At 39.5% G+C, this 24392-nt stretch overlaps 3 protein-coding genes across 6 annotated transcripts; all 3 read right to left on the reverse strand.

Annotated features, from left to right (window-relative positions):
* Positions 1–2222: 2222 nt before the first annotated feature.
* On the reverse strand, positions 2223–5606 carry LOC117816644 (odorant receptor 131-2-like). Its single transcript, XM_034689009.1, has 3 exons — positions 5428–5606; positions 3711–3895; positions 2223–3274 (listed from the first exon to the last, which is right to left on the reverse strand). The coding sequence occupies exons 2-3, from the start codon at positions 3864–3866 to the stop codon at positions 2456–2458; spliced, it is 975 nt and encodes a 324-aa protein (XP_034544900.1). The 5' UTR covers positions 3867–3895; positions 5428–5606; the 3' UTR covers positions 2223–2455.
* Positions 5607–15540: 9934 nt separating this feature from the next.
* Positions 15541–21409, reverse strand: LOC117830476 (odorant receptor 131-2-like). 4 transcript variants are annotated; one of them, XM_034708648.1, is made up of 4 exons: positions 21270–21409; positions 20047–20095; positions 18195–18365; positions 15541–16493 (listed from the first exon to the last, which is right to left on the reverse strand). In XM_034708648.1, the coding sequence occupies exons 1-4, from the start codon at positions 21362–21364 to the stop codon at positions 15702–15704; spliced, it is 1107 nt and encodes a 368-aa protein (XP_034564539.1). In that variant the 5' UTR covers positions 21365–21409; the 3' UTR covers positions 15541–15701. The 4 variants fall into 4 exon arrangements, with proteins under 4 accessions (XP_034564539.1, XP_034564622.1, XP_034564762.1 ...); XM_034708731.1 differs by lacking the exon at positions 21270–21409 and adding an exon at positions 20507–20523; XM_034708871.1 differs by lacking the exon at positions 18195–18365.
* Positions 21410–22544: 1135 nt separating this feature from the next.
* On the reverse strand, positions 22545–24392 carry LOC117830704 (odorant receptor 131-2-like). The gene is given in 4 exon segments (XM_034708982.1): positions 22545–22769; positions 22772–23357; positions 24039–24209; positions 24281–24392. Coding segments are annotated over 3 exon segments (909 nt in total). The 5' UTR covers positions 24189–24209; positions 24281–24392; the 3' UTR covers positions 22545–22596.

The raw sequence follows: 24392 nt of genomic DNA on the forward strand, positions 1-24392 counted from the left end.
TTCTCTAGGTTATAGTTCAGTGTGTAAAATAATTGACTATAATTATATTTTTCAAGTACTCATGATATTTCAGCTACAGGGTGCCCAACTGTAGGTCAAGTCAGTCATGTCCTTAAATGGGCAAAACTTGTAATCTTAAAATCTTCTGAACTTCCATGTTATAAAAAGATTAATCCCGTACAGAATGTGCTGGTAAAGAAATGAGCTACTCAGACCTAAACTGACTTTTGAACCAGGCTGTAAATGTGTTTATTTCTGCTGCTAAGATCAGTTCTTTTGAATGGGTGTGTATGTGGTTTCCGGTGTTTCAGGAGCCAGTCTCAAGACGATGCGCTAAATTCCCCTCTCGGATTAGAAAAAACATTACAAATTGCCTTCCTTGGTGCCCTTTCATTGGAAAATGCATGAGAAAGTGCCCTCTGAGTGCCCCTCAAATGTATTAAAATGTAAAAAAGTGCCCTCTAGATGCCTTTTAAATTGCTAGCCTTGTGGCATAACTGCCTAAGTCATATTTTAAGGTTTTAAGAAAAAAATATTTTTTTGGCAAACTCTTACGTTTTTTTTCCTTTCTACTGTAACGGTAAGTCAGACCAGATGTGTGAACAAGTTTCTTAAAAAAGAAAAGACACAGCAAGGACTGCATAACAAATAAAAGCGACACTGGCAAATCTTGCAGAAAATATGCCATGACTCAGGCACTTTTACTCTTACATACATCTACATTACATTACTTATATTTTCCCTTACATTTCTCTTGCTAACCTTAACCAGGCTATTAAGTCCCACTCAGGAGCTCTGTGCATTTTCACAATGTCTTTTGATGAGGGAGGTTGTCATAGTACTGATGGGCCACTCGTAGTAGTACTGGCTTCATTGCACATACCTCATTGAATTCACTGACAGTAATTGGTACTTTACTGAACTTACTGAATTTTCCCCCAGGATAATTAAAGTATTTCTGATTCGGCCATCTTGTATTTTACGCCAAAAATGCCTAAGTCAAATAAATAACTTAGGTAGAGAGTAATTATAATGAGTGTAACAAGCTTGGCTGAGGATATAGCCACTAAGGCACAGTGAATCAGCAGCGTTAGGAGAGTAGTCAGGCAGCTATAACCCTATGGATGCACCTCTATTGATCTTAATGTTGAGAAATACTCCTGGATGCCTTAAAGTCAATAAATTGTTAAAAAGTGCCCTCTGGATTCCTCTTCGTTGCATTAAATGCACATAAAAGCCCTTTGGATGCCCCTCCAGGGAATCAAATGTAAAAAAAAGTGCCCTCTTGTTGCCCATGTAGTTTATTATGTTATGCTAATTATGTAATGTAATCAATAATATATCATTAGTTTTGTGTTTTCCTTTTTGATAATTCAATTTCCACCACAATTGGTCACAAAAATGTTCACCATGATGCAGGAAATTAAGTTTTAGATGCTGAAAATTTTCTGGGGGAGGACCCCAAGAAAAGGTAAAAAGAAATCAATATTCTTGCTGAAGTCCTGTTCACCTTGTTTTTGAAAAAGAAGGATTGTTACCTGTAGCTATTGTAGCGCTACCAACCGGGAATCGGAGGGGCCATTATTGTTACCTGTACATATATAATTTTTAAATCAATAAAAACATCTTTAAATCAACATTTGATGTCAATACATTAATGACTTTAGTCAGTAGCAGGGTAACAAGCGGGATAATGTAATGGGGTAGTTTTGTAAATAAGAATCCCTTCAGGGTGAATAAAGCCCGTTTTCAGTTCATGTTTTAGGATATAATATTTTCTGTCTCTTCGTTTTACTCGATTCATTTGTTTGTGTTGGTGTGTTTAGTGTTTTTGTCAGCACACACTGTCATGTTGCCTTTCCAGTGTGTGATTTCACAGAAGTGGTATGCTGCTGGTATTTCAAGTGCAAACGATGCATGAGATGTGAATGAATGCACCAGCATCACACCCCAATCATTACCTCTTTAACAGCATTATTTTCAGCCACTTAAAGTTTTCTACAGAAGTGTATCGTTTTCACATGAGAAAAAAAAATCTGCTCTGTTTTTCTGAATTAACAAGATATCCGGCACCTCTGTTGCACTCCGTGAGGACCAGTATTTTCAGCAGTTGTCTCTTGAGTAACTACGTAGCCAGCGTGAATGCATTTTCATTTCATTTCTTCTTGGTTTGTCTGGATTTTTCAAGTGAATGTGGCTTCAATTCAGTTTAATGGGGTTTATTTTTTATTGGAAATAAGACAACAACTTACATTTTAAGTTTTTGCAGTGTAAACCCATGACCAGGAGAACAGAGGAAACTGTGCAGTGGTCTCTTGAGTATCTCTGAAAATGTCAGTAAAAAACAAAGATGGTGATCATGCATGTTGTCGTGCAGATGAAGGCTTCCTCTGCTCTGTAGATGTTGGATTATATAACAGAGGTTTTTTACCAGAACGAGGAGAATGAGATACTGTCACTGCAGCTTCGTCGTCAGTCTCACGTTGGAGACGACAGACACTAGGTTGTTTCTGCTGCTCACTTTACAGAGCAGGTTCCTCTTCACGTACGTCCTGAAAGTCTGGTCTCGTAGTCCGTACACAATAGGGCTGACGAAGCGTGGAATGATCTGCACAATGACATAGCAGGCAAAGCGCACATCTAGGATCTGCTGCGGCAGCATGGCGAGCAGACTTTGTTCAAACATGGGTCTGACGTACGTGAGCATGCACAGCAGTAACTGAAAACCATGCAGGAGGATTGTGTTTCGTGTTTTTTTGATGTCTAGAGTTGCTCCTTTGGCAGCAAACAGGATCCTGAAGTAAGTGTAGAAGAGTGTGAGCCAAACCACAGCGAGACAAACAATGTGAGAAATGTCTCTCTTCTTCAGACTGTACATGCTTCTGAACACATAATCACGGGCACAAAACTGCCGGGAGAGAAAGAAGTACGGCTGCTCTGTGGCCAGCAGGATGAAGAGGTCGGGCAGGATGGCTAAGGAGCTAGCCACCCAGATCAGACCGATCAGGATGTAGGTTTTCTTCACGGTGCAGATCTGTCTGTAGCGGAGGGGGATGCAGACAGCGATGTAGCACTCCACCGCCATGCTGGCCAGGTTGAGCGGGGTGTTGAGAGTGGTGAGGACGGTGAGGATGAGCAGGATGATGCAGAGGGACACGTTGATGGTGTACAGAGCGTAGCTGATGATGTGGAGGAGAGTACTCAGGATCAGCTGTGTCATGTCGTTTATCACCAGGTGGATGAACAGGATGTAACGAGGGTTAGAGTAAAATATCTACAGGAGAACATTCAGAGAGAAGGATTTGTCATGGTCACGTCTTTTCAAACTGCGGCTTTTGTAAAGAGAAAAAAAGAGAGGATTGCACTACGAGGTAATCAGAGCTAATGTATATTTGCACTTTAAGGAAGTCATGCATCAAATTAAATCCATATCAGACCAATATTTTAACCTGTGGTGCAAGATCATGTGGCACCTCAATTTGCAAACATTTATACACAACCTGCTGACGTCACATGTTCAAACAAGCAAAATCCTTTACAGCAGTCAAGACTCTCATTATTTGATGAGAGATGCACAAGTAGGAGAGAAATCTTGTAGCGATGCAGAGTTAGTTTGTCTTATCTATCGACTCCCAGTTTGCTTTTTTCGACTTTCACGTAAGAAAACAGCCTAACTCAGTGAACACCTGAATAACAGACACATTTCATACCTGGTGCTTCCTGAACGTGTGTATCAGAGTCCCGTTGATGTAGTTGATGGAGATGCAGAGGGCTGTGATGATCACATTCTTGGTCAAAGCTGTGGTGAAGGTGTCCCGCTGGTTCACGGTCACGAATGAAGAGCCGTTCAGGGATGAAAGGTTCATGTTTGAAGGTTTTGCAGAGTCCGTGCGTTCTGAAATAAGATAAGATAAGATAAGATAAGATAAGATAAGATAAGATATTACTTTATTGATCCGGGGGGGGGGAATTCAGTTGTTACAGCAACCCAGACATAAGCACAATCAAGAAAGAAGAAGCACAGGTTATTGTGCATGTTATGATTAAAAAGAGGAAATCTGAAAGCCTGCAAAATCCTGCAGAGAGACTTTGAGTCTTCTGACCTGATGTTTCTTTAAAACACAGTTTACAAAGTGCACAACAACAGAGCCACGATCTGTGAAGCTCTTCTTTTTTCTTTTATATATCATTTTGTCTGAATGTTTGAACAAGTAACCCGACACCTGGAAAAGCTCTATAATAATAATAATAATTATAATAATAATAATAATAATAATAATAATATCAACATTGGTAATATTATCAACATTGGTAATATTATCAACATTAATAGTAATGATAATAACAATAAAACAATAATAATAATAATAATAATAATAATAATAATAATGAGAAATTAGAAATCTGTAAATCAAATTTAATAAATAAAATAAAAGAAGTAAATAACAGGAGTGTGTGAAGCTCTTCTTAAGCTACAGTCGGCTTTGTCCAAGCTAACACTTCAGCTGCATCCCTTAAGAGAACCCCTGCCAACCCTCTCATAAAATTCTGAATGTTATAAATATTCATCCAATAACACTCCACTTGTACTTAACAGAAGCAGCAGAGCAACAACATCTTTCAATAAATAACCATAATCATAGATTAACATTATTCGTGATGCGTAAAGTACATAAACACATCAGGTAATGGTTCAACATCAGGATAAACAGAAGTGAAAACATCAAGCATTGAACATGAGTGTAGGCATACCTGCAGGATCACACACCTATGCTGCAGCTGCTGATGCAGAGACTTGATATATAGCATGCTGAGGGATTACATCAGCCTGTTTCATGTGTGTGAGTGTTTATAGGAATTTGTCATTATTTCTATCAGGCCTGCACCAGAGGCTGCTCAACGGAGGGCATGGTTTGAAATATTAAAAACATAAAGTTAAATATTTAAGTGATTAAAACGTATTTAAACATTTTCTCTGGGTTTCAAGTGACTAATCAGTGACGGATGTCCAGTCTGGAGCACGTTTATTTGTGGTATCAGGCCCCAATTTACTGTCATGTTAAATTGCACATTTGCTCCTTTACAATACAAGAGACTTGGGCTGTTGAGTACACAACTTCAGCCAGCAGGTGGCAGCCAAAGAGCTGCGTCCCTTTGATTAAGAGAGCAATGCATGTAGCGATGTAATTGCTGCAGCCTGGGTTGTTATTATCAATCATTTAAAAGGACTTAAGTTTTTAGTTTTTGAATACTTACTGTTTATCATTTTGAGATCTCGAAGGACAACTGTAAGCACCATTTAGCAATGATAGGTTTGTTTTTATTATTTAAATGCCATAGTTTGTTAGATCAAAGAGAGAAAAACATTCTGTTTATATTTGGAGACTATTGTGGAATATTTGTCGGTTTATTTCCTGTATTTGATACCTGTTGGTTTTGCTGTCCTATGCAGCTCCAGTAGTCATGTGACTAAGAGACAGGAAGTGACGTGTATAACCCGGGACTTCCACCATCCGTGTCCAGTCCATCTCCGATAAGCTGCGGTACGGCTCCGTGCCGGACCGCTGGAGTCATTTGAACAAGGTTTTCCCACTGTAATTACTGAATCAAGGATTCTCCTCCTCCTCTCCTCATCCATGTTGTCTTTATGGTCCTCTGAAAACCTCTGATCTGTTGACTCCAGGCCTGGCTCCGCTCATCATGATGGTTTGTTGTTGTCGTAGTCAAGTGAAAAACGATCTGGTGATAACACAGAGTGTTTTACTCTGAAAATTAACCAGATGTTTTAATTTTGTTTGGGTGCCTGACTTCCTCTCCCGCTCCATCTGCTCTGTTGAGATTGATGCGTCATGCTCCGGCATCCAGCAAAAATAGAAGTCTTGTGTATCTGATCCGGAGGGCTCTATGCTGCCGGATCAGAAACGCACCCGGGACACAACAGAGCAGATCCAGTGGAAGTTAACACATTGACTAGAATAGAATCCTATCAGAACCAGTGCTGTGACGGATCCCATGGAATTTTAGCCGTCAGAAGTAATCTGCTGTTCTCAGTAAGAGAGTGTGGCAGAGCATCACAGTTGTTTTAGAGTGTGCAAGGTCACCAAGCCAACTCAATGCGTAAAACATTGTCTTTACTCAAGAATGGTTATGAAAATAAGTGCAGATAGATCACAGCAATGAAGAAGACAACAGATAGCCATTAGATCAATCCTTGTTTTTGTCGTCACTCACCTTTTTGTCCTTAGAGTGTCTCTTCATGACTTTGTTAGACTTATGCTCATTTCAAAATAAATGTAAGCTGTAGTTTTGATCGAATTGTTTGATGGTCTACATTGTAGACCCTACAAGATCAAGCATGTGCCTCAATATTGCATTTATTGAATTCAGGTCAGTTGAAGACAATCGCCTCATGTTGACGCAACCAGTCTTTATTTTTTCAAGTGAGCTGAAGCTATTTAGGCTGACATAAAGTTGAAAAAGACAAACAACCTCAAACGTTATCAAAAATCAAAGATCATCAGCACAATGTGGGGGTTATTATTTATTTATTTGTTGGTTAATTCATTATTAAGCACAGAAGCCCAGTTTTACCTGTAACAACAAAAGCAAAGCCACAGAGGAGGACCCTAACAAACCTACTCACCGTTTCAATCACACTCTCGATCTTGTTCTGGCTTAAGGTCTTGAAATTGAGGACTTATTAGTCTTCCCACAAAATCCGCTTTTATCAGATCACTGTTTAGTAACGTTTGATTTCCTCCTAGTAGGTTCTACTCAAGGTAATAAAAATGTAATAACCAGGAATTTGTCTGATAGTGCCGTAGCTAAGTTCAAAGAGTCTATCCCTGCTGCGTTAAACTCAGTATTTAGTCCAACCTTAGCTCAAAGCTTGTATACTAGCTCCAGTTCCTCACAGCTAGATCAGTTTGTAGATAATACTACAGGTTCTCTGCAGGTTACCCTAGACCTAATCGCTCCTCTTAAACAGAAGACTATTAGACGACAGAGGCTAGCTCCGTGGTATAATGCTCAAACCCGTGAACTAAAACAAAACTCTAGAAAACTAGAAAGATTATGGCGCTCCAATAAAACAACTGAAACCTGCTCACTTTGGAAGGATAGTCTTAATAAATATAGGAAGGCCCTGCAGCATGCTCGACCTGCCTATTACTCCTCTCTAATAGAAGAGAATAAAAACAACCCTAGGTTCCTCTTCAGCACTGTAGCCAGGCTGACAGTCATAGCTCCACTGAGCCATGTATTCCTTTAGCCCTCAGCAGCGATGACTTTATGAGCTTCTTTAAAGATAAAATCTTAAAGATTAGAGATCAAATTTGTAACCTCTTACCTTTAACTAATGTAGGACCCTTTACCAACAGCGGGATCATTGAAACAGTGTAAAAGCCAGATGTATACCTAGACTGTTTTTCACCCATTGACCTTCCTGAACTGGTTTCAACAGTTTCTTCAGCTAAACCATCGACCTGTCTTTTAGACCCAATCCCAACTAAGCTGCTAAAAGAAGTAATTCCACTAGTTAGCAGTTCCTTACTAAGTATGATTAATATGTCTTTACTGACAGGCTATGTACCTGTACTGTACTGTAATTAAACCTCTCCTTAAAAAGCCCACTGTTGATTCAGGCTCCTTATCTAACTATAGACCGATATCTAACCTCCCCTTTATCTCTAAAATCCTGGAGAAAGTGGTGTCAGTTCAGCTCTGGGACTTTCTTAGGAGCAACAGTTTGTTTGAGGACTTTCAGTCGGGGTTTAGAGCCCACCATAGCACAGAGACTGCACTGTTAAAAGTAACCAATGATCTATAATGGCCTCAGACAGTGGTCTTCTTTCCGTACTTGTTTTATTAGATCTTAGCGCTGCATTTGATACGATTGACCATCAAATCCTGTTACAGAGATTAGAGCAACTAATTGGCATTACAGGAACTGCGTTAGCTTGGTTTAAATCGTACCTAACAGATCGATCTCAATTTGTTCACGTTAATGAAAAGTCCTCAGTGCAGACCAGGGTTAGTCAGGGAGTTCCACAAGGATCAGTGCTAGGACCAATTCTTTTCACCTTATATATGCTTCCTCTGGGTAACATCATGAGGAAGCACTCTATTAATTTTCATTGTTATGCTGATGACACTCAGCTCTATCTATCAGTGAAGCCAGAAGAAACCAATCAGTTATCTAAATTAGTTGCTTGTCTAAAAGACATAAAGACCTGGATGACCAGAAATTTCTTACTGCTAAACTCAGAAAAAACTGAAGTGATTGTTATTGGCCCCAAACACCTCAGAGAGACTTTTTCTAATAATATAAGTACCTTAGACGGCACTAGTCTGGCATCCAGCACCTCGGCTAGGAATCTAGGAGTCCTATTTGATCAAGATTTATCCTTCAACTCCCAAATTCAGCAAATCTCAAGGTCAGCCTATTTTCACTTGCGCAATATTTCTAAAATTAGACACATCAGAGCAACGCAGAAAAACTAGTCCATGCATTTGTTACCTCCAGGTTAGATTACTGTAACTCCCTCTTATCAGGCTGCCCCAATAAGTCTCTAAAGACTCTTCAGCTAGTTCAAAACACCGCAGCTCGAGTATTGACTAAAACTAGGAAGAGGGAGCACATCTCTCTCCAGTGTTAGCTTCTCTACACTGGCTCCCAATAAAATGTAGAATAGAATTTAAAATCCTTCTTTTAACCTACAAAGCCCTTAAAAATCAGGCACCCTCGTATCTTAAAGAGCTCATAGTGCCCTATTACCCCTCTAGAACTCTACGCTCCCAACATGCAGGCTTGCTAGTTGTACCTAAAATCTCTAAAAGTAGTATGGGAGGTAGAACCTTCAGTTATCAGGCCCCTCTCCTTTGGAATCATCTACTAGTCAGGGTCCGGGAGGCAGACACCCTCTCCACTTTTAAGAGTAGCCTTAAAACTTTCCCTTTTGATAAAGCTTATAGTTAGAGCTGGCTCAGGCTTGGACCAGCTTTTGTCATGCTGCTATAGGCCTAGACTGCCGGGGGAACTGGCACACTGACACACTGGGATCCTAGCTCACTCCCTTCCCCCCCAACCCCTTCATCACTTACTTTAACTCTGCCTGTCCCATTAAAGTTACTAACCATAGACCTTTCTGGAGTCCCTGAGCTCCATTGTCTCGTAGATTCCTCTGAGCTGCCGTCGAAATCCTCCTACTGCGGACGATCTGGACTCCAGCTGGTACAGACGTGCTGGACTCCAGCGGCAACAGCTTCTACTACTCGTCTCATCACTATCACCTCTCTCTCTTACTCCCCTCTATCTATCTTTCCAGACCCAACTCGGTCGAGGCATGATGGCTGTCTAACATGAGTCTGGTTCTGCCTGAGGTTTCTGCCTGTTAAAAGGAAGTTTTTCCTCACCACTGTAACTAGCTAAATACTGCGATGTGCAATGCTCATGATGGATTAAGGTGGGGTCAGACTGAGTCTCACCCTGTCTTGAAGTTGGGTCTCTGTTCATAATTTGACATAGAGTGGTCTAGACCTCCTATGTTTGTAAAAGCATCTTGAGATAACGTTTGTTGTGATTTGGCGCTATACAAATAAAGATTGAGATTGATTGATTGATAAAACATGCTACCAATGAAAGCAGACTTCAGATTGTCTGATCGGGTTAAATGAACAAAGTGAATAACATTTATTTACCTCTCAGGTGAATCTATGCAGCTTTTCCAAAAAAGCAGCTGGGTTTGTCGCTCATGGTGTACACTTTCTTTAAGTGGTGTCTGAATGTCTTATCTCGTAGCCCGTACACGATCGGAGTGAGCAGCCGGGGTAGGATCTGGATGAAGATGTAGGAAACAAAGATCACATTAATGTGATGTTTGGGGAACCAGCTAACCAGCGCCTTTTTTATCGCATAAGCCACATAGGTTACCATAGCCAACAGCAGCTGGAAGCCATGGAGCAAGACTGTGTTCCTGGCTTTCTTTGCGGCTCCATCAGCTGATTTAGCGACCGTGAAAATCATAACGTAGGAGTAAAACAGTGTGAGCCAAACACCGATCAGGTAAATGATGGGGACATCCTTCCTATTCACATGAAACTGGTGTCTGAACAGGTTTTCCTTGCTACAAAAAATAGCAGAATTAAAATAACTGCAGAGGCTCTGTGGCTAAAAAGATGAACAAATCAGAGAGCGCAGAGAGAGCACTCATGAACCAGATCCCACCGACGAGAATGTACGTTCTTTTTATCGTACATAACTCAGCGTGTCTCAGTGGTAAACACACAGAGATGTAGCAGTCCACCGCCATGACAGCTAAGTTTAACGGGGTGTTGAGCGTGGTTAAGATGGCGAGGGTTATAATAAAGCAGCACAGAGAGACGTTTATTTTGTAGAAGATGTAACTGGTGATGAACAGGATAGGATGATGGTTGTGGTGAGCTGGATCATGTCGTTCACTACCAGGTGGATGAAGAGGATGTAACGAGGATTCAAATAAAAGATCTGAAGGAGAGAAGAAGAGAAGCGTCAGCAGGTTAGAATGTCTCATTTTTTTCTAGATTATTGTTTCAATGTCCCGTCGGCCCGATTGCGTTCCCACGCATGAAACACAGCAGCTCGACCTGGTGTGCTGCCTGGGTTCTGTCCTCGGGAATAGTTTCTATTTTCAGCGTCCAAATCAGCTGACTCACTAACATTTCACATAGACTGTGTGTTCAACATGTGGGGGCGAGGTGTGTGAAACTCCTCTTTAGCTATCATATCACAGTAAATCAGATAGTCAGTTTTCAGTTCATCATAAACTTAATCAAAATTGTATCAAAATTATAAAATTATTGAATTATTATAATATTATTAATACAATATATTATATTTAAAATTATATATTATGTATATTATATTATATTTATTATATATCATGATATATAATATATCATAATACATTTATATGTTATATTATATCATATTAATGAATATATTATTATCTAATTATATTGTTTAATTATATCAAAATTGCAGAATGAAAATCATGTGTAGTTTGTGTGAAACGCAATCACAACCTTCGAGTGTGTCCTAATGCAGTAGCATGCACACAGAAGATGCCATAAATAATCAATCTTTATTTTCATAGCGCCAAATCTCAACAAATGTTATCTGAAGACTCTTTCCAAACAGAGCAGGTCTAGACCGTACTCTGTGTTCTATTATTAACAAAGACCCAACATCAAGACAGGATAAGATCCAGTCCCATCTTACAGACAGGACTCAGTCTGATCTCATCTTAATCCACAATGAGCAGAGCACTTTGCGGCATTTAGCAAGTTACAGCAGCAAGGACAAACTTCCTTTAACAGGCAGAAACCTCGAGCAGAACCAGACTCATGTTAAACAGACATCTGCTGAGGCCGAGACTGCGAAAAACTTCAAATATTGTGTTTGTTTTTGCAGTATGTGTCAATAAAATGGTGTGTCTTATCTCTTTTCTTTCTTTTCCTTTTCTTTCTCTTTTTTTGTTTTTTTTTTGTTTCACAACAATCATCACGTATTAATGATTGTCTAACGCTCAAATAATGAGGAAGTGAGGTTTTCTGAAGAGATAATCAGAAGTTGATTTGTATTTTCTCTAACTTGACCTGGAACGACTTTCTAAAGTCGAGGGCCGCTGAGTTTCTGAGAGTTTCTCCTCCTTACCAGAAAAGAAAAGTACCCAGCTGTGCGTGCAAACGACAAATCACATATTCAGTTCCACAAAATCAAAACATCTAACCTGATAGTAGAAATGTTCTTAGATCGTAGTTTTGTATCTATTTGCAAAGTAGAAACAGTTGTCATACACATGGTCTGTCACTGTCAGACTAACAGAATACATCTTTAACTGTTTTTTATAGAGTAAAGGTCCTTTTAAAATCCTTACACTACAAAAACACAATTTCATTCAGATAGTCTCAACATATGGTATGCTTGTCTCAGTTCCCCCAGCAGGACATCAGCTCTCAACTTAACCCTAACCCTAACCTTTCAACTCACAACACCACCTGAAACCTGCATAAAGTGATCCTGACAGTACCAGCAGTAACAGAGCATCTGACCTGGTGTTTTCTGAAGGTGTGGATCAGGGTGCCGTTGATGTAGGTGATCGTCAGACCAAACGCCAGAACAATGACATTTTTGGACACAGCTGTAGAGAAAGAGTCCCGAAAACTCCCACCGCCGGACACATTAAAGGCCAAGGATGAGGAATTCATGAGTTAATCTGAGGATCCTGCAGGTCTGTGTTAAAGAGGGACATGGAAAGATGACATGAAAAGTATCACACAGAGGATGCATGAACACCTTTGTTAATGACACAAAAAGGAAAATGGAAAGAAAATCCATCTTGTAATGTTTCTATCCTTTGAAACAGTTGTTGCATGCCCCATAATGTTAAGGCAGTCTTCTTCTTCTTTTTTTTTTTTTACCCCTGAAGCCTTCAAAATGAGAAAAATAAAAGCTGCACATATAAACATGAATGTAAAGGTAGGTTTAATCCTGATTTGTACATCTGAAAGTTAAAAAAAACACTGTGCACTAATGTCTAACTGGTGAACTGTGTGAGACATAAGCTGAATTTAACAGTCATCAAAAGCTGTGTTGATCCATACATGCAGATATAATTCACTTGGAGTGCATTACGTAATTAAAGCATTAAATAAAATATAACATTGATGTGAAAGAGTGAACACTTTCCTTTTACCTGAGACACTTCAGCATCCGCTGTCAGCATTCACTAAATGAGTCTCAAAGTGTTCATTGGCTTTATATAAAGCTCAGTGTTTGAGGTGATGTCACTGTGTTATCCAGATATCGTGCAGGATGCATCATCGGTCATTCATTAATCTCAAGTCTTAAAACTCATTTTTACTCCTTGGCTTTTAATACAGCAGGAGAGTTTATGTTGGTCTTTGTTTGTCTTTTATTTTACTGTATTTTAAATTTTACTACTATTTATTTCTACTGTTTGTATTTGTTGTGCAGCACTTTGGTAGCCTTGTTGTTTTTAAAATGTGCTATATAAATAAATTGGATTGGATTTGATTAATATGGAAAAATTAGACATGAACTCTGAAAACGTTAGATTTTCTGAGCTCAGATGTTGTTTTCCTGCACTAAAAAAATAAACCACATCCCTTCAGGGGTGGTGTGTTTATATAGTTAATCTGAGTCATATCTAACGTTTGAGGTGCACAACCATTAATACATCCAAAACTTTGCAGAAATGTTAAAGCTTTGGGAGTTTAAAGTAGCTGAGTCAAATACAGAGGCTGAGTGACACGGCTAATGCTCCAGGACAGGAAATCAAACTAGTCCCTGACTTAAACCTGGTTTAAACTTCTGCGTTGACTCTACGCTGTAGCTACGTCAAAAAGGCCGACGCCATCATGAGCACTACATACATGTGCGTTGGAATGTCTGTGTTGCCCTGCCAGCCTAATCACTAGATGGCAGTGTGATATCTATTCTAGCCATATCAAAGCATAGACAAAGTGTCCATCACCTGTCTGTTTCTGATGAAGGGTTTTGAAGCAGATCGTCGGCGGGTGCCATACTGGAAATGCTGAGGTCAACCTAACTTCCGCCGAGCTAGTGTGAGGTAAAGAGGCGGGCTTTGATCCTCCTCGCTAACAGCTACAGTATTCCCGCCTGTCAATCAAGTCAGCTGTGCCTCTCATAATTGAAAACTTGAAATCTTATTATCTTCTACACTTCTGAGTTATGAAAAAATTCACCCTGTACACTGTGTGCCAATCAAGAAATTAACTATTAATACTAGCCGTTTTGTGAACCAGGCTGTAAACGTGTTTATTTCTGCTGTAAAGATCGTCTTTTTTAAATTGGTGTGTATGTGGTTTCCGGTACTTCTGCAGCCAGCCTCAAGTGGACACTCGATGAATTGCAGTAGTAAGCACTTCTGCATTGGCTTAATTCCTTGTTTGTGCACAGGACACCATGGGGACTTAAAACAAGTGTATTATGTTGGAGTTGAGCTGATTAATGTTAAGCAGCAGTTGATCATACTGCAGTTATTGCAAACAAGAAAAGAGAGGAGAAGTAGGAGTAGACAGAAGAAAAGGCTGTTGGATAACTGCAGATAGAGGACAGGGGACAGCAAGACACCAAGTGGAACAATTACAGGGCTTGTTGTCCATGCTGAGGCTTCTGAGTAGAGCCTGGTTTATACTTCTGTGTTGAATCGATGCCATAGCCTGATCTGTCTACTGTCGCGTTCCAAAACAGGAGCCTACACACGTAGCGTGACGTGCACCTCCTCCAAAATGTAACAACAGGAGATAAAAGGAGATACAGTTTTCTCTCACTTTTGTTTTTGTCCACGGTTGACATTATTTCTCCTCATTCATCTCTACCTGCTGAATATGAAATGCGTGTGTTGGAGAGCACCTGCTCTGAAGCATCTTTTACAAGGTTTACTTTGGTTGGCTTACATCAGAGTTAGATGAAAGAGTGATGCATCTCACGAAGAGGGTAGAAAGTACTTGTGTGTATACAAGAAATGCAGAGGATTAGAGCCCGGAATTCGAAAGTAATCTGATGTGTTTAAGGCTGTCAGATTGGATCAAAACTTGAAAACATTTTGTTCAAAAGACAAATAAAGGATATGAAGGCAGATTAAATCAAGATAACCCATCAAGCGTTTTTAATAGAAAGTTGTTCTAACAGAAATGGAAATCCTGACAAACCGACTGAAGGTCTGAAGTTAGGACAGATTATTTAACAGAATTATTTCTCAGACAAAGGAACACAGAGTCTGCAGGTCAATTATGTGGAATTAGTTTGCAGAGTGGGTAACACTAGCAGAGCTGGCTCCAGCAGCCTTCAGTCCTCCTTCAGGTTAACGTCCGCATGTCTGTGCTGGTTCTTTGTTGCTCTGGTGGAGTAGTTATATGTCAGTTTAACCAGACAAACTGTCTACATACAACTTTATCTCCATTTACTAGATCAACATACTGACAAACCACGCAGCGCTACAAGGTGACATCTGTCCCCTGTGCTTGTTTACATCCAGGTAGTACAGCTTTATGGCTTAATGGCAGCAGGGATTAACTACTGTAGAGCCACAATCTGGCTGGTGGTGAGTGGTTTTGTTACAGCTTGGACACATATGAATGGCCTATGATGATAAAACTATTAATGACTTATTTAGACGACAACAATTCCAGTGCGAGGAGGACTTTAAACCAGTGAGGGCGAGGATGTTTAACCGTTAAGTTGACTAAATGCGCACACCTCTTAAACGGATAAAACTTTTAGGTTGATCTAAACTGAAAAATAGGAGAACTTTGATCCCAAAAAGTGATATTGACATTAAGCTAGATAACAGGAAGTTAGTGTAATAAAAGTTTTAGTTTGAGATTAATCGGAAGGTTTTAGGGTTTAAAAAAATATTAAATATTATTTATGTATTATTGAATATTTTCCTGAAGAGTAGTTGATATCCTACAATAAATTAGGTGTAAAGCATCTGTTAGGATGTTACTCTTTGCATGGGTTTTGGCGCCCCCTGTGGACTAAGTAGGTAGTCTCATGTAAAGCGCTGTTAATCTGAATTTGGTCATCTTTAAAAGTCTGTTTTACATTACAGCTTTTAGGACGCATCTTTACTCTAGGTATGACATAAGTGAGACAGAACGAAGATAGGTTTATCTCAGAAGGGACCCGTGGGTGAAATCTTTGGATGGCTGTTCACTGAACACAGATATCTTTTAAAGTACTTCCTGAATGTCTTGTCTCGTAATCCGTACACGACAGGACTGATGCAGCGGGGGAGGATTTGGTTTAAGATAAATGAAAAAAATTTTAAAACTGCAAACTGACCAGGGAACAACTTTATTAAGACTGCGACTAACATTGGATCCACGTAGACCATCATGCACATGAGCACCTGGAAACCGTGAATGAGGAGCGTGTTTCTAGCCTTCTTGGCTTCTGCATCTGCGGCCTTGACGACTAACAAGATTCTGAAGTATGTGTAGAAAATAGTGAGCCAAACCACAACCAGGAACACTTTATGGGACACATCTTGCTTCTTTAGGATGTACGCGCTCCGAAACACTCCGTCCCTGAGGCAGACGACTCTTGAATTCATGAACTCCTGGGACTCTGTGACCAAAAAGATGATGACATCGGGCAGCACGGTGAGGGAACCCATTGTCCAGATCATGCCGATTACAATGTATGCTTTTTTGGCTGTACAGATTTGGTTGTAGTGGAGGGGGAAGCAGACAGCTATGTAGCACTCCACTGCCATGAAGGTGATATTCAGCGGAGTGTTTTGTGTGGTAACTACAGCCGGGATGATGAGGAGGCAGCAGAGAGGGACATGGGTGGTATAGAGGGTGTAAGCTAAGATGAGGAGGCTGATGCTGGTGATCAGCTGGATCATGTCGTTCACAACCAGATGGATGAAAAGGATAAAACGAGGGTTCATCTTGAAGATCTGAAACAGAAGAAACGCAGTTAAGCTTTTTATTCGCACTGTCTCTTCTGTGTTTTATCAACTTCAGGCTCTGCTGTATGTTCAGTTTTTGTTTTGTAACACTGCAGTAAACCTTTCAGGCATTTTAGCCAGTTAGAAATTGACTACTTTGCATGCATGCCATTTCCTGTACATGCACTGTATTGTTTACAGTATAGTTTGCAGCTTTGGTCAGATAATACACAAAGTGGAACCCCCAGACCAAAATGTCTGCAGGATAACTCCTGTCGTTTCAGTTTCAGTTTCACTGTAATTAGAAAGAGACGCATAGACTCTAACACCTAGAAACATCTTGAGTTTTGATTCATGCTCACCTGTGATCTGTTTTTACAGCAGCTGGGTTTTAAAACCCCTTTTATCAAAGAAGGTTGTGTAATTTTCAATACTACCGTAACCTTTTGATGTCACTTTAACATGTGACATCAAAAGGTAACCCTCTGGAAATGTAGCGTTAATATTTATCTGTTCAAATTTACAAAGGACGAAACAATTTTACAGAGTGTTGCATATTATTTACACGGCTTTTCAAAAAGATCCAATAAACTTGGTAACTTTACCAGATTACATCCAGTGAAACAGATGCACTGAAGTCTCTACTGGAATCATCTACCAGTCAGGTTCCGGGAGGCAGACACCCTCTCTACTTTTAAGAGCAGGCTTAAAAATTAAGTTTTTTAGTTGTATATTCAGTGATATGTGATGTCTTGAGCTCTGTTATGAGGAAGTGAGGCTGTGTACGCTTCTTTTATCACTTTTTTCCCTCACATCCTCTTAAATCTTTTAGGGAGATGATTTGTCCAGTGGTTTCTCGCTTCGCTCATATTCCCCTACACATAGGTCACCACAGTCTGCCTGTGTCTGCGTATTGTTTCTTGTTTGTCACCTTTTCTCCTTTTGGATTTCTCGACAATAGGAAACTGAAAGTCCTCCACACATCAGATTTAAAAGCTGCTGGAACGTTTATTTAAAAATCATCTCTCTCTTCTCCGTACTAACACCAGCGGCTGATCTGAGGCAGCGTGCAGAACGCTGTTATGTCCCTGGTAAATATTAAGCCTTTTGCAGTCCATGTAAAAAATAAAAGGACCAACTTTAAAAGTTGTGATTCATATTTTTCCAGATGACCTTCTGCTATCAAAAAAGCATCATGCTTTGTTCTTTGTATAATTTTCTTTAATAATTTATCATATTTTTTATCATATATATTTTATTTATTATCTAGATGTATTTCTTATTTTTTAATTTATATTTCTAATTTTTTTATTGTTTTAATCTTTTATATATATATTTTTTTATTCTTCCAACATTCGTTTATTTCCTTTAATTGTCTTCTTCACATTTCTCTTTTATTGTCTTTTAATTTCTTTTTTATTTGTGAAGCACTTTGTAACTCAATTTTAGAAAGTGCTATATAAATCAAGTTTATTGTCATTATTATTTTCAAGAACAGCTACATATATGTTCACTCGAAGCATCCTTACATTATGTTTCATCAAACTCGAACATTATGGGTATTTTAAGCTCTTTGGATTCAGTTAAGAAAGTCAAAGCAGCAGACAGTAACAGTAGTTTAGACACGAGCGTGAACTATAGTTTACTAAACATTATTGAGAACTAACTGTTTGGAAGAGCTGCAGAAATGAAAGGAACGCTTTTACACACATGATGGCTGAAAAAGGTGTGGATCATCGTGGCGTTGATGTAGTTGATGGCAATGCCGAGGAAGACGACAGTCATAATCTTGCCCACAACCATGAACAGATGGATCCGTTGCACACTATCGGTCCCATTGTTGACTCCTGCTGTGAAATTCATATCAGCATCCAGTGAGCTCTGAAACAACACACAGTTTTTACACACTGCCTTTGTGTTTAGTGTTAGTCAAATATAAATCATGAGCACATCAAAAACCTTTTTATTGGTTACAAAATCAGACTCTTGTTTTGCACTTGACATCGGTCGACACTGTACATCTTTTTTTTCAAACTCCAACAGCTGAAATCAACATTTTCTCGATACAACCTCCCTATTGGTTGAACTATATAGGATTCAGCTTGATACTTGCACATTTAGGTGAAACATACGGTGGCTGGGAAGTGCAATGCAAATTTACGAAGGAAAAAACACTTACAAAGATGACAAATTTACATTTTGGAAAACATTTTTTAAAACAAAATCACATTAGCAAAACATTTTACCAATGCCAAAACAAACTTACAAAATCAGAAATACTTTTACTAGTGACAGAACTTTTTTGCCAGTCCCGTAACAAAATTACAAAGAGCAGTTTTTACTGGAAAAGGAATGTACCAAATACACAGAGTTTATACGCCAAAGCAAACAAAATGGCCGCTCTCTCGATCACTTCCGGTATTTGGTGCATTCCTTTTCCGTCAGAATCAGACATTTGTAAATTTGTTTCAGGACTGGTAAAAATATTCCGTCACTTGTAATTTGTTTTCTTAAATATACATTTGTCTCCAACTTTGTTAAAGTGTTTCATCCTTTGTAAATTTGCATTGCACTTCCCAGCCACTGTAAAAACCAGATGAATATTAGCGCTGCATTTGCACGTGGTCTTGCATTACCAAAGTGACATCAAAAGGTTATGGTAGTATCAAAAATGACACGACTTTCTTTGATAAAACTTTTTTAAAACACAGCTACAGTAAAAGTTCTCAGTAAACTTCTTCACAAGGTTAAATATATATATATATTTTAAAGCTCCTGTGAGTTTTCCATGACTTTAAAATAATAGTGATGCTTCTCTCTGACCTACAAGGTCAAACTCAGCCATCAACAACAACACTAATCTTTTCTATATCAAAGCTTTTCATGCTGATAACTGCTGCGAGTCACAAGATGACATGATAATGGCATCATTTCCTTTTCCCACATCAAAAATTCACAGTGAGTGACACACTGATGAAAGCACTACTTATACAAGAAGAGGATGAAATCAGTAAAGATGTAAGAGGCCAGTTTGTTCACTAGGTGGTCGATTTACGTTTGGGCAACGTCAAACATCTTAAGTTTAATTTATTCTACTTTAGAGCCACGTTTCACATTTTACAGCAAAGAAAATGCAAAAAATGTTTGTAATCAAATACTGGGACACTGTTGTTTGTTAACCAGAAATGCACAGGATCAATAAACACAGAGTAAATACACGTTATAGCTAGAATAGAGAAGTATCAACATAAAAACAAGGTCACTGAATGAAAGAGAAGACACAGGGATAAAAACATGAGTGGAAGAAATCAGATCATCCTGATGAAATAATGTGAAAATAAGTATTTAAAATGCAGTGATGTAATAATCTACTTGAATTTAAAATGATTTTTAATGAAATTACAAGAGAATCAAACAGTTCATCACTAACCTCAGACTGTGGATCGTTCTCTGGAGATGGACCAGTGATAATAACGCGTGTAACAATAAGACCGACCTGCTGCTACAGCTGAGTTTATACACAGAAGTTTTATACAGTGAGTGACTCTGTTCCTTACCACACCTTTATGCAGCTCCACCAGGGGGGTTCAAGTTCGGACACTGAGCCTCCACTGAAAGGAACAACAAAGGAACTGCAGGTTCATCTTTGTCTCACCTTTTCAAATTCCACACACCCATGTCCTCATTTACTAAATGTCGTTTGAACACAGTTTGTGTCTTTATAACATCTACTGTACGAATCACTGTAAAATCTGGTGTGTTATAAACTCTTTTACCAGCTATACATTTCATTTTAAATGCGGCTGCATTGGTAACACCAAGCTTTCCAGACTTTATAGCCAGCGACCCCTAAAATAAAGGTGCCAGAGACTCTGAGACTAACTGAAGACATTTCGTGATCCCTGTCTCACGACCCCCCAGGGTTTCTTGACCCACACTTTGGGAACCCCTGCCGTACACCAATCAGACCAAAATGTCAGTTTAAAATGCAGAGAGGTATTTTTTGTCTTGTGGTATCTTACCAAGCAGCCAACTCTGACCTAGAGAATTGAAGCAAATCTGGAAGTGTTAAAAACTGCAGTTCATGGAGTGTCCACTTGAGGCTGGCTCTGGAAGTAGGGTGGATTTTTTCATAGGATTTTTTCAATATCATAAGATATTGAGTTTTGCATATTGAGAGGAACAGCTGACCTGATTGACAGGCAGGAACACTTTAGCTGTTGGCGAGAAGGCTCAAAGCCCGCCTCCCATCCTCGCCTTTACCTCACACTAGCTTGACAGAAGTTAGTTTGAGTTCAGCATTTCCAATATGGCTCCCGCCGATGATCGGCTTCAAAACAGATGGGTGACGTCAAGGACACTACTTTAAGCTTTAACAGCAAAGTCAGTTTGAAATTTGAGTTACAGTTAAAATATGTTTATATTATTTATGCAGTTAACTATCTACATTCAAGTTTGCTAAAGTTATTATTTGTGTATGTATGATGTTAGAATTATTCCTACAGCATCTTGTAGTTGGGACCAAAACATGTTGAATGTACTTATGTGTTTCTCATTACATTTACCTGGAGCTTGGTCATCCTAGCCTCTGATTGGTTGGTTCTGTGACATGTTATTGAGTGACAAGGAAGTGTTTTTGTTATGCCGATCCAGTGTGGTTACAGTAAAGTGCTCTTGAGAAAGTTATCTGTCTCCATCCTGCTGTTTCCTATTGATAAAGTGATCCAACCAACACACATCAAACCCTACACTACGTCCATTAATTATACAGTCTATGTATCTTACCCAGGAGATGGAGCTCCAAGAAGCAAGACTGCTGCAAAAAGCATGTTGGGATACACAGCTGTGTGGACCAGGCTGAAGGTGCTTCTCTCCCTCATTAGGAATAACTATGTAGTATGGATTACTGCTGCCACAGAAGTGACAGATTATATCCAGAAATTATTATTCTAAAGATCAAGCTCAGTGTTTCTTTTCAGAGTACCACCACTAAAGGTGTCGCTCAGGGTACTGTTTTGTTTCATCCTTTTTTTAATAAATGACGTGGGAATGAGCAGCAGAGCAAAAAGACACTTCTACGCTGATGACACTGTCCTCCACACTCATGCCCCCTCCAGAGTGAACACAGCCTACGAGCTTCTGTCCTTCCAAACAGCTTTACCAAGTTTATTTTAAAAGCCCCAAAACTAAGTTCACAGTTTTCTCAGCCAAATGTTTTCTTTTTTTTTTTTTTTGCCTCTGTATGTGGGGCGCTTAGACGGCTGGGCCACCAGCGCCCCGCCTAATGTTTTTATCAACATTTTTACTTCTTCAAACTGTAAACTGTAAACCTGTTAAAGGGGTGACCAAAAGGTGCATACAGATAATGGCCAGGTGCTTGTGATTATTTGTATTTGTGCATTGTGGGAGCTGCTTGTTACAAAGGTCAGCGTGATTCCAGACAATTACCTAAGAATGTGTTTTTTTATTTTTGATTAAAAAGCCCTGATTTCAATTTCATAATTTCTAATGTTCATGATTGGACAAAGACTATAGATTAGCTTTTCTACAAACTGTTCTGATGTATATTTATGTTTTTCCATAAAATAATTCTTGCATGAGTGCTTTTCCTCCAGGAGTGATGTGCTAAATGTATTAAGATCTCAATCAATCTTTATTTATATAGCGCCAAATCATAACAAATGTTATCTGAAGACACTTTACAAACAGAGCAGGTCTAGACTCCATGTTCTATTATTAATAAAGATCCAACAACAAGACATGGTAATATCCAGTCCCATCTTACAGACAGGACTCAGTCTGATCTCATCTTAATCCACCATGAGCAGAGTACTTTGCAGCATTTAGCAAGTTACAGTGGCAAGGACAAACTTTCTTGACAGGCAGAAACCTCCAGCAGAACCAGACTCATGATAGACACGCATCTGCTGAGACCGTGTTGGAGAGAGGGATAAAAGGAGATCTGAGTTTCAGACGTTCCTCATTTACAGCTGCATCATGTTTTAAATATTACACTGTCAGCATGTTACTAGGCAGAAATAGCTTCAGAGAGAGGCAAGAGTTGTTCAAAGTTTTTTTATTGACAAGCTTTTCTTTGAAAGGTGTCTGAGGATCAGGTGACTTTACTAAACAGATACCTCTTCAGGTAGCTCCTGAATGTGTTGTCTCGTATGCCATAGATAATTGGACTGAGGGATCTGGGAAGGATCTGCACAGTAATATAAAACACAAAGAGATTGGCCTTATAATCCTGAGGAGACCACTTCCTTAGAAGATGTAATAATGGGGGCCTACGTACGTGCCCATGCACAGCAGCAGCTGGAAGCCGTGCAGCAGGATGGTGTTTCTGGCCCTTTTAGCATCTTTGCTCACTGCTTTTGCAGTGCAGAGGATCTTAAAGTAAGTGTAGAAGATTGTACTCCAAACTGTGATGAGAAACAGTGAATACATGACCTCTTCTTTCTTCACGATGACAGGACTTGGGAAGGCTATTTCCCTTAAGCAGTACACCCGGGAGCTGAAGAAGTCCAGCGGCTCTATGGCCAAAGTGATGAAGAGATCAGGAAGAACAGAAAAAATGCTCGTAATCCAGATTAAAATGATCAACATCAACGTTCTCCTGATGGTGCAGATCTGCATGTGGCGGAGCGGCATGCAGATGGCGATGTAGCACTCCACCGCCATGCATGCCAGGATCAGAGGGGTGTTCTCAGTGGTGATGAGAGTCAGCAGCATGAGGACCCAGCAGACGGGGACGGGAATTGTGTAGACAGCGTAGCTGATGACAAAGAGGCTGATTGTGAGTGTCAACTGGATCATGTCATTGACCACCAGGTGAATGAACAGGATGTATCGAGGGTTCTTGTAGAAGACCTGTGGAGTGTAATCAAAAATCATTGGTTACTCAAATTTGATTTAGGAGGCAGCTGGAATCGGTTCAAACTGACTCGGTCTCAGCAGATGTGTGTCTAACATGAGTCTGGTTCTGCTCGATGCTTCTGCCTGTTAAAGGAAATTTGTCCTTGCCACTGTAACTTGCTAAATGCTGCAAAGTGCTCTGCTCATGGTGGATTAAGATGAGATCAGACTGAGTCCTGTCTGTAAGATGGGACTGGATCTTATCCTGTCTTGATGTTGGGTCTTTGTTAATAATAAAACATTGAGTACAGTCTAGACCTGCTCTGTTTGGAAAGAGTCTTCTAACATTTGTTGTGATTTGGCGCTATATAAACAAAGATTGAATGATTGATTGACTAAATTCTCATTCGAAAACCAGAAAAGCAAAAAGATTTTTCATATTCAGGTGATTTTAAAGTAATTTAAACATACTTATTAATATTATATTCAATTTCTAGTCTGTTCAGCATCAATGCATCTATTCCCTACACACTGCCCGTTTAAGTCTCTATTAATGCACAAGGTTAAGTTAAACAACCCTTTAATGCCCATCTTAAGGAACCTGTTTTACTTCTTCCACTGTCACAAACATGACATTGGTACGAGTACACACACTGAAGATAAGAACAGCTGGTATGATGATTTATTAAGTCTTACCTGGTGTCTTCTGAAGGTGTGAAAGAGGCTGGCATTGATGTAGTTGATGGAGATTCCCAGACAGATGATGATCACATTTTTAGTCACGGCTTCAGTCAAGAAGCTCTGAGTCCAAACAAACACTGTCACGTTGGCAGATGACACATTCATCTCTCACAAGACGAAGAGTTTCTGCAGGAAAACATGAAACATGAAGAAATCTGTGATTATTATGAAGGTCGAGTATAAAGAATTTAGCTTACCTGACAAAAATGAGAGGAGAGAAAAGTGTTTCTGAAGAAGAGTAGATTAAAGAAGAATTCAAACCTACACATTAAGGAGGATGGTTTCATATCAAACTGTGCACTTCAGAAT

The sequence above is a fragment of the Notolabrus celidotus genome, chromosome 1 (genome assembly GCF_009762535.1).
Source record: "Notolabrus celidotus isolate fNotCel1 chromosome 1, fNotCel1.pri, whole genome shotgun sequence".
NCBI classification, from domain to species: Eukaryota; Metazoa; Chordata; class Actinopteri; order Labriformes; family Labridae; genus Notolabrus; species Notolabrus celidotus.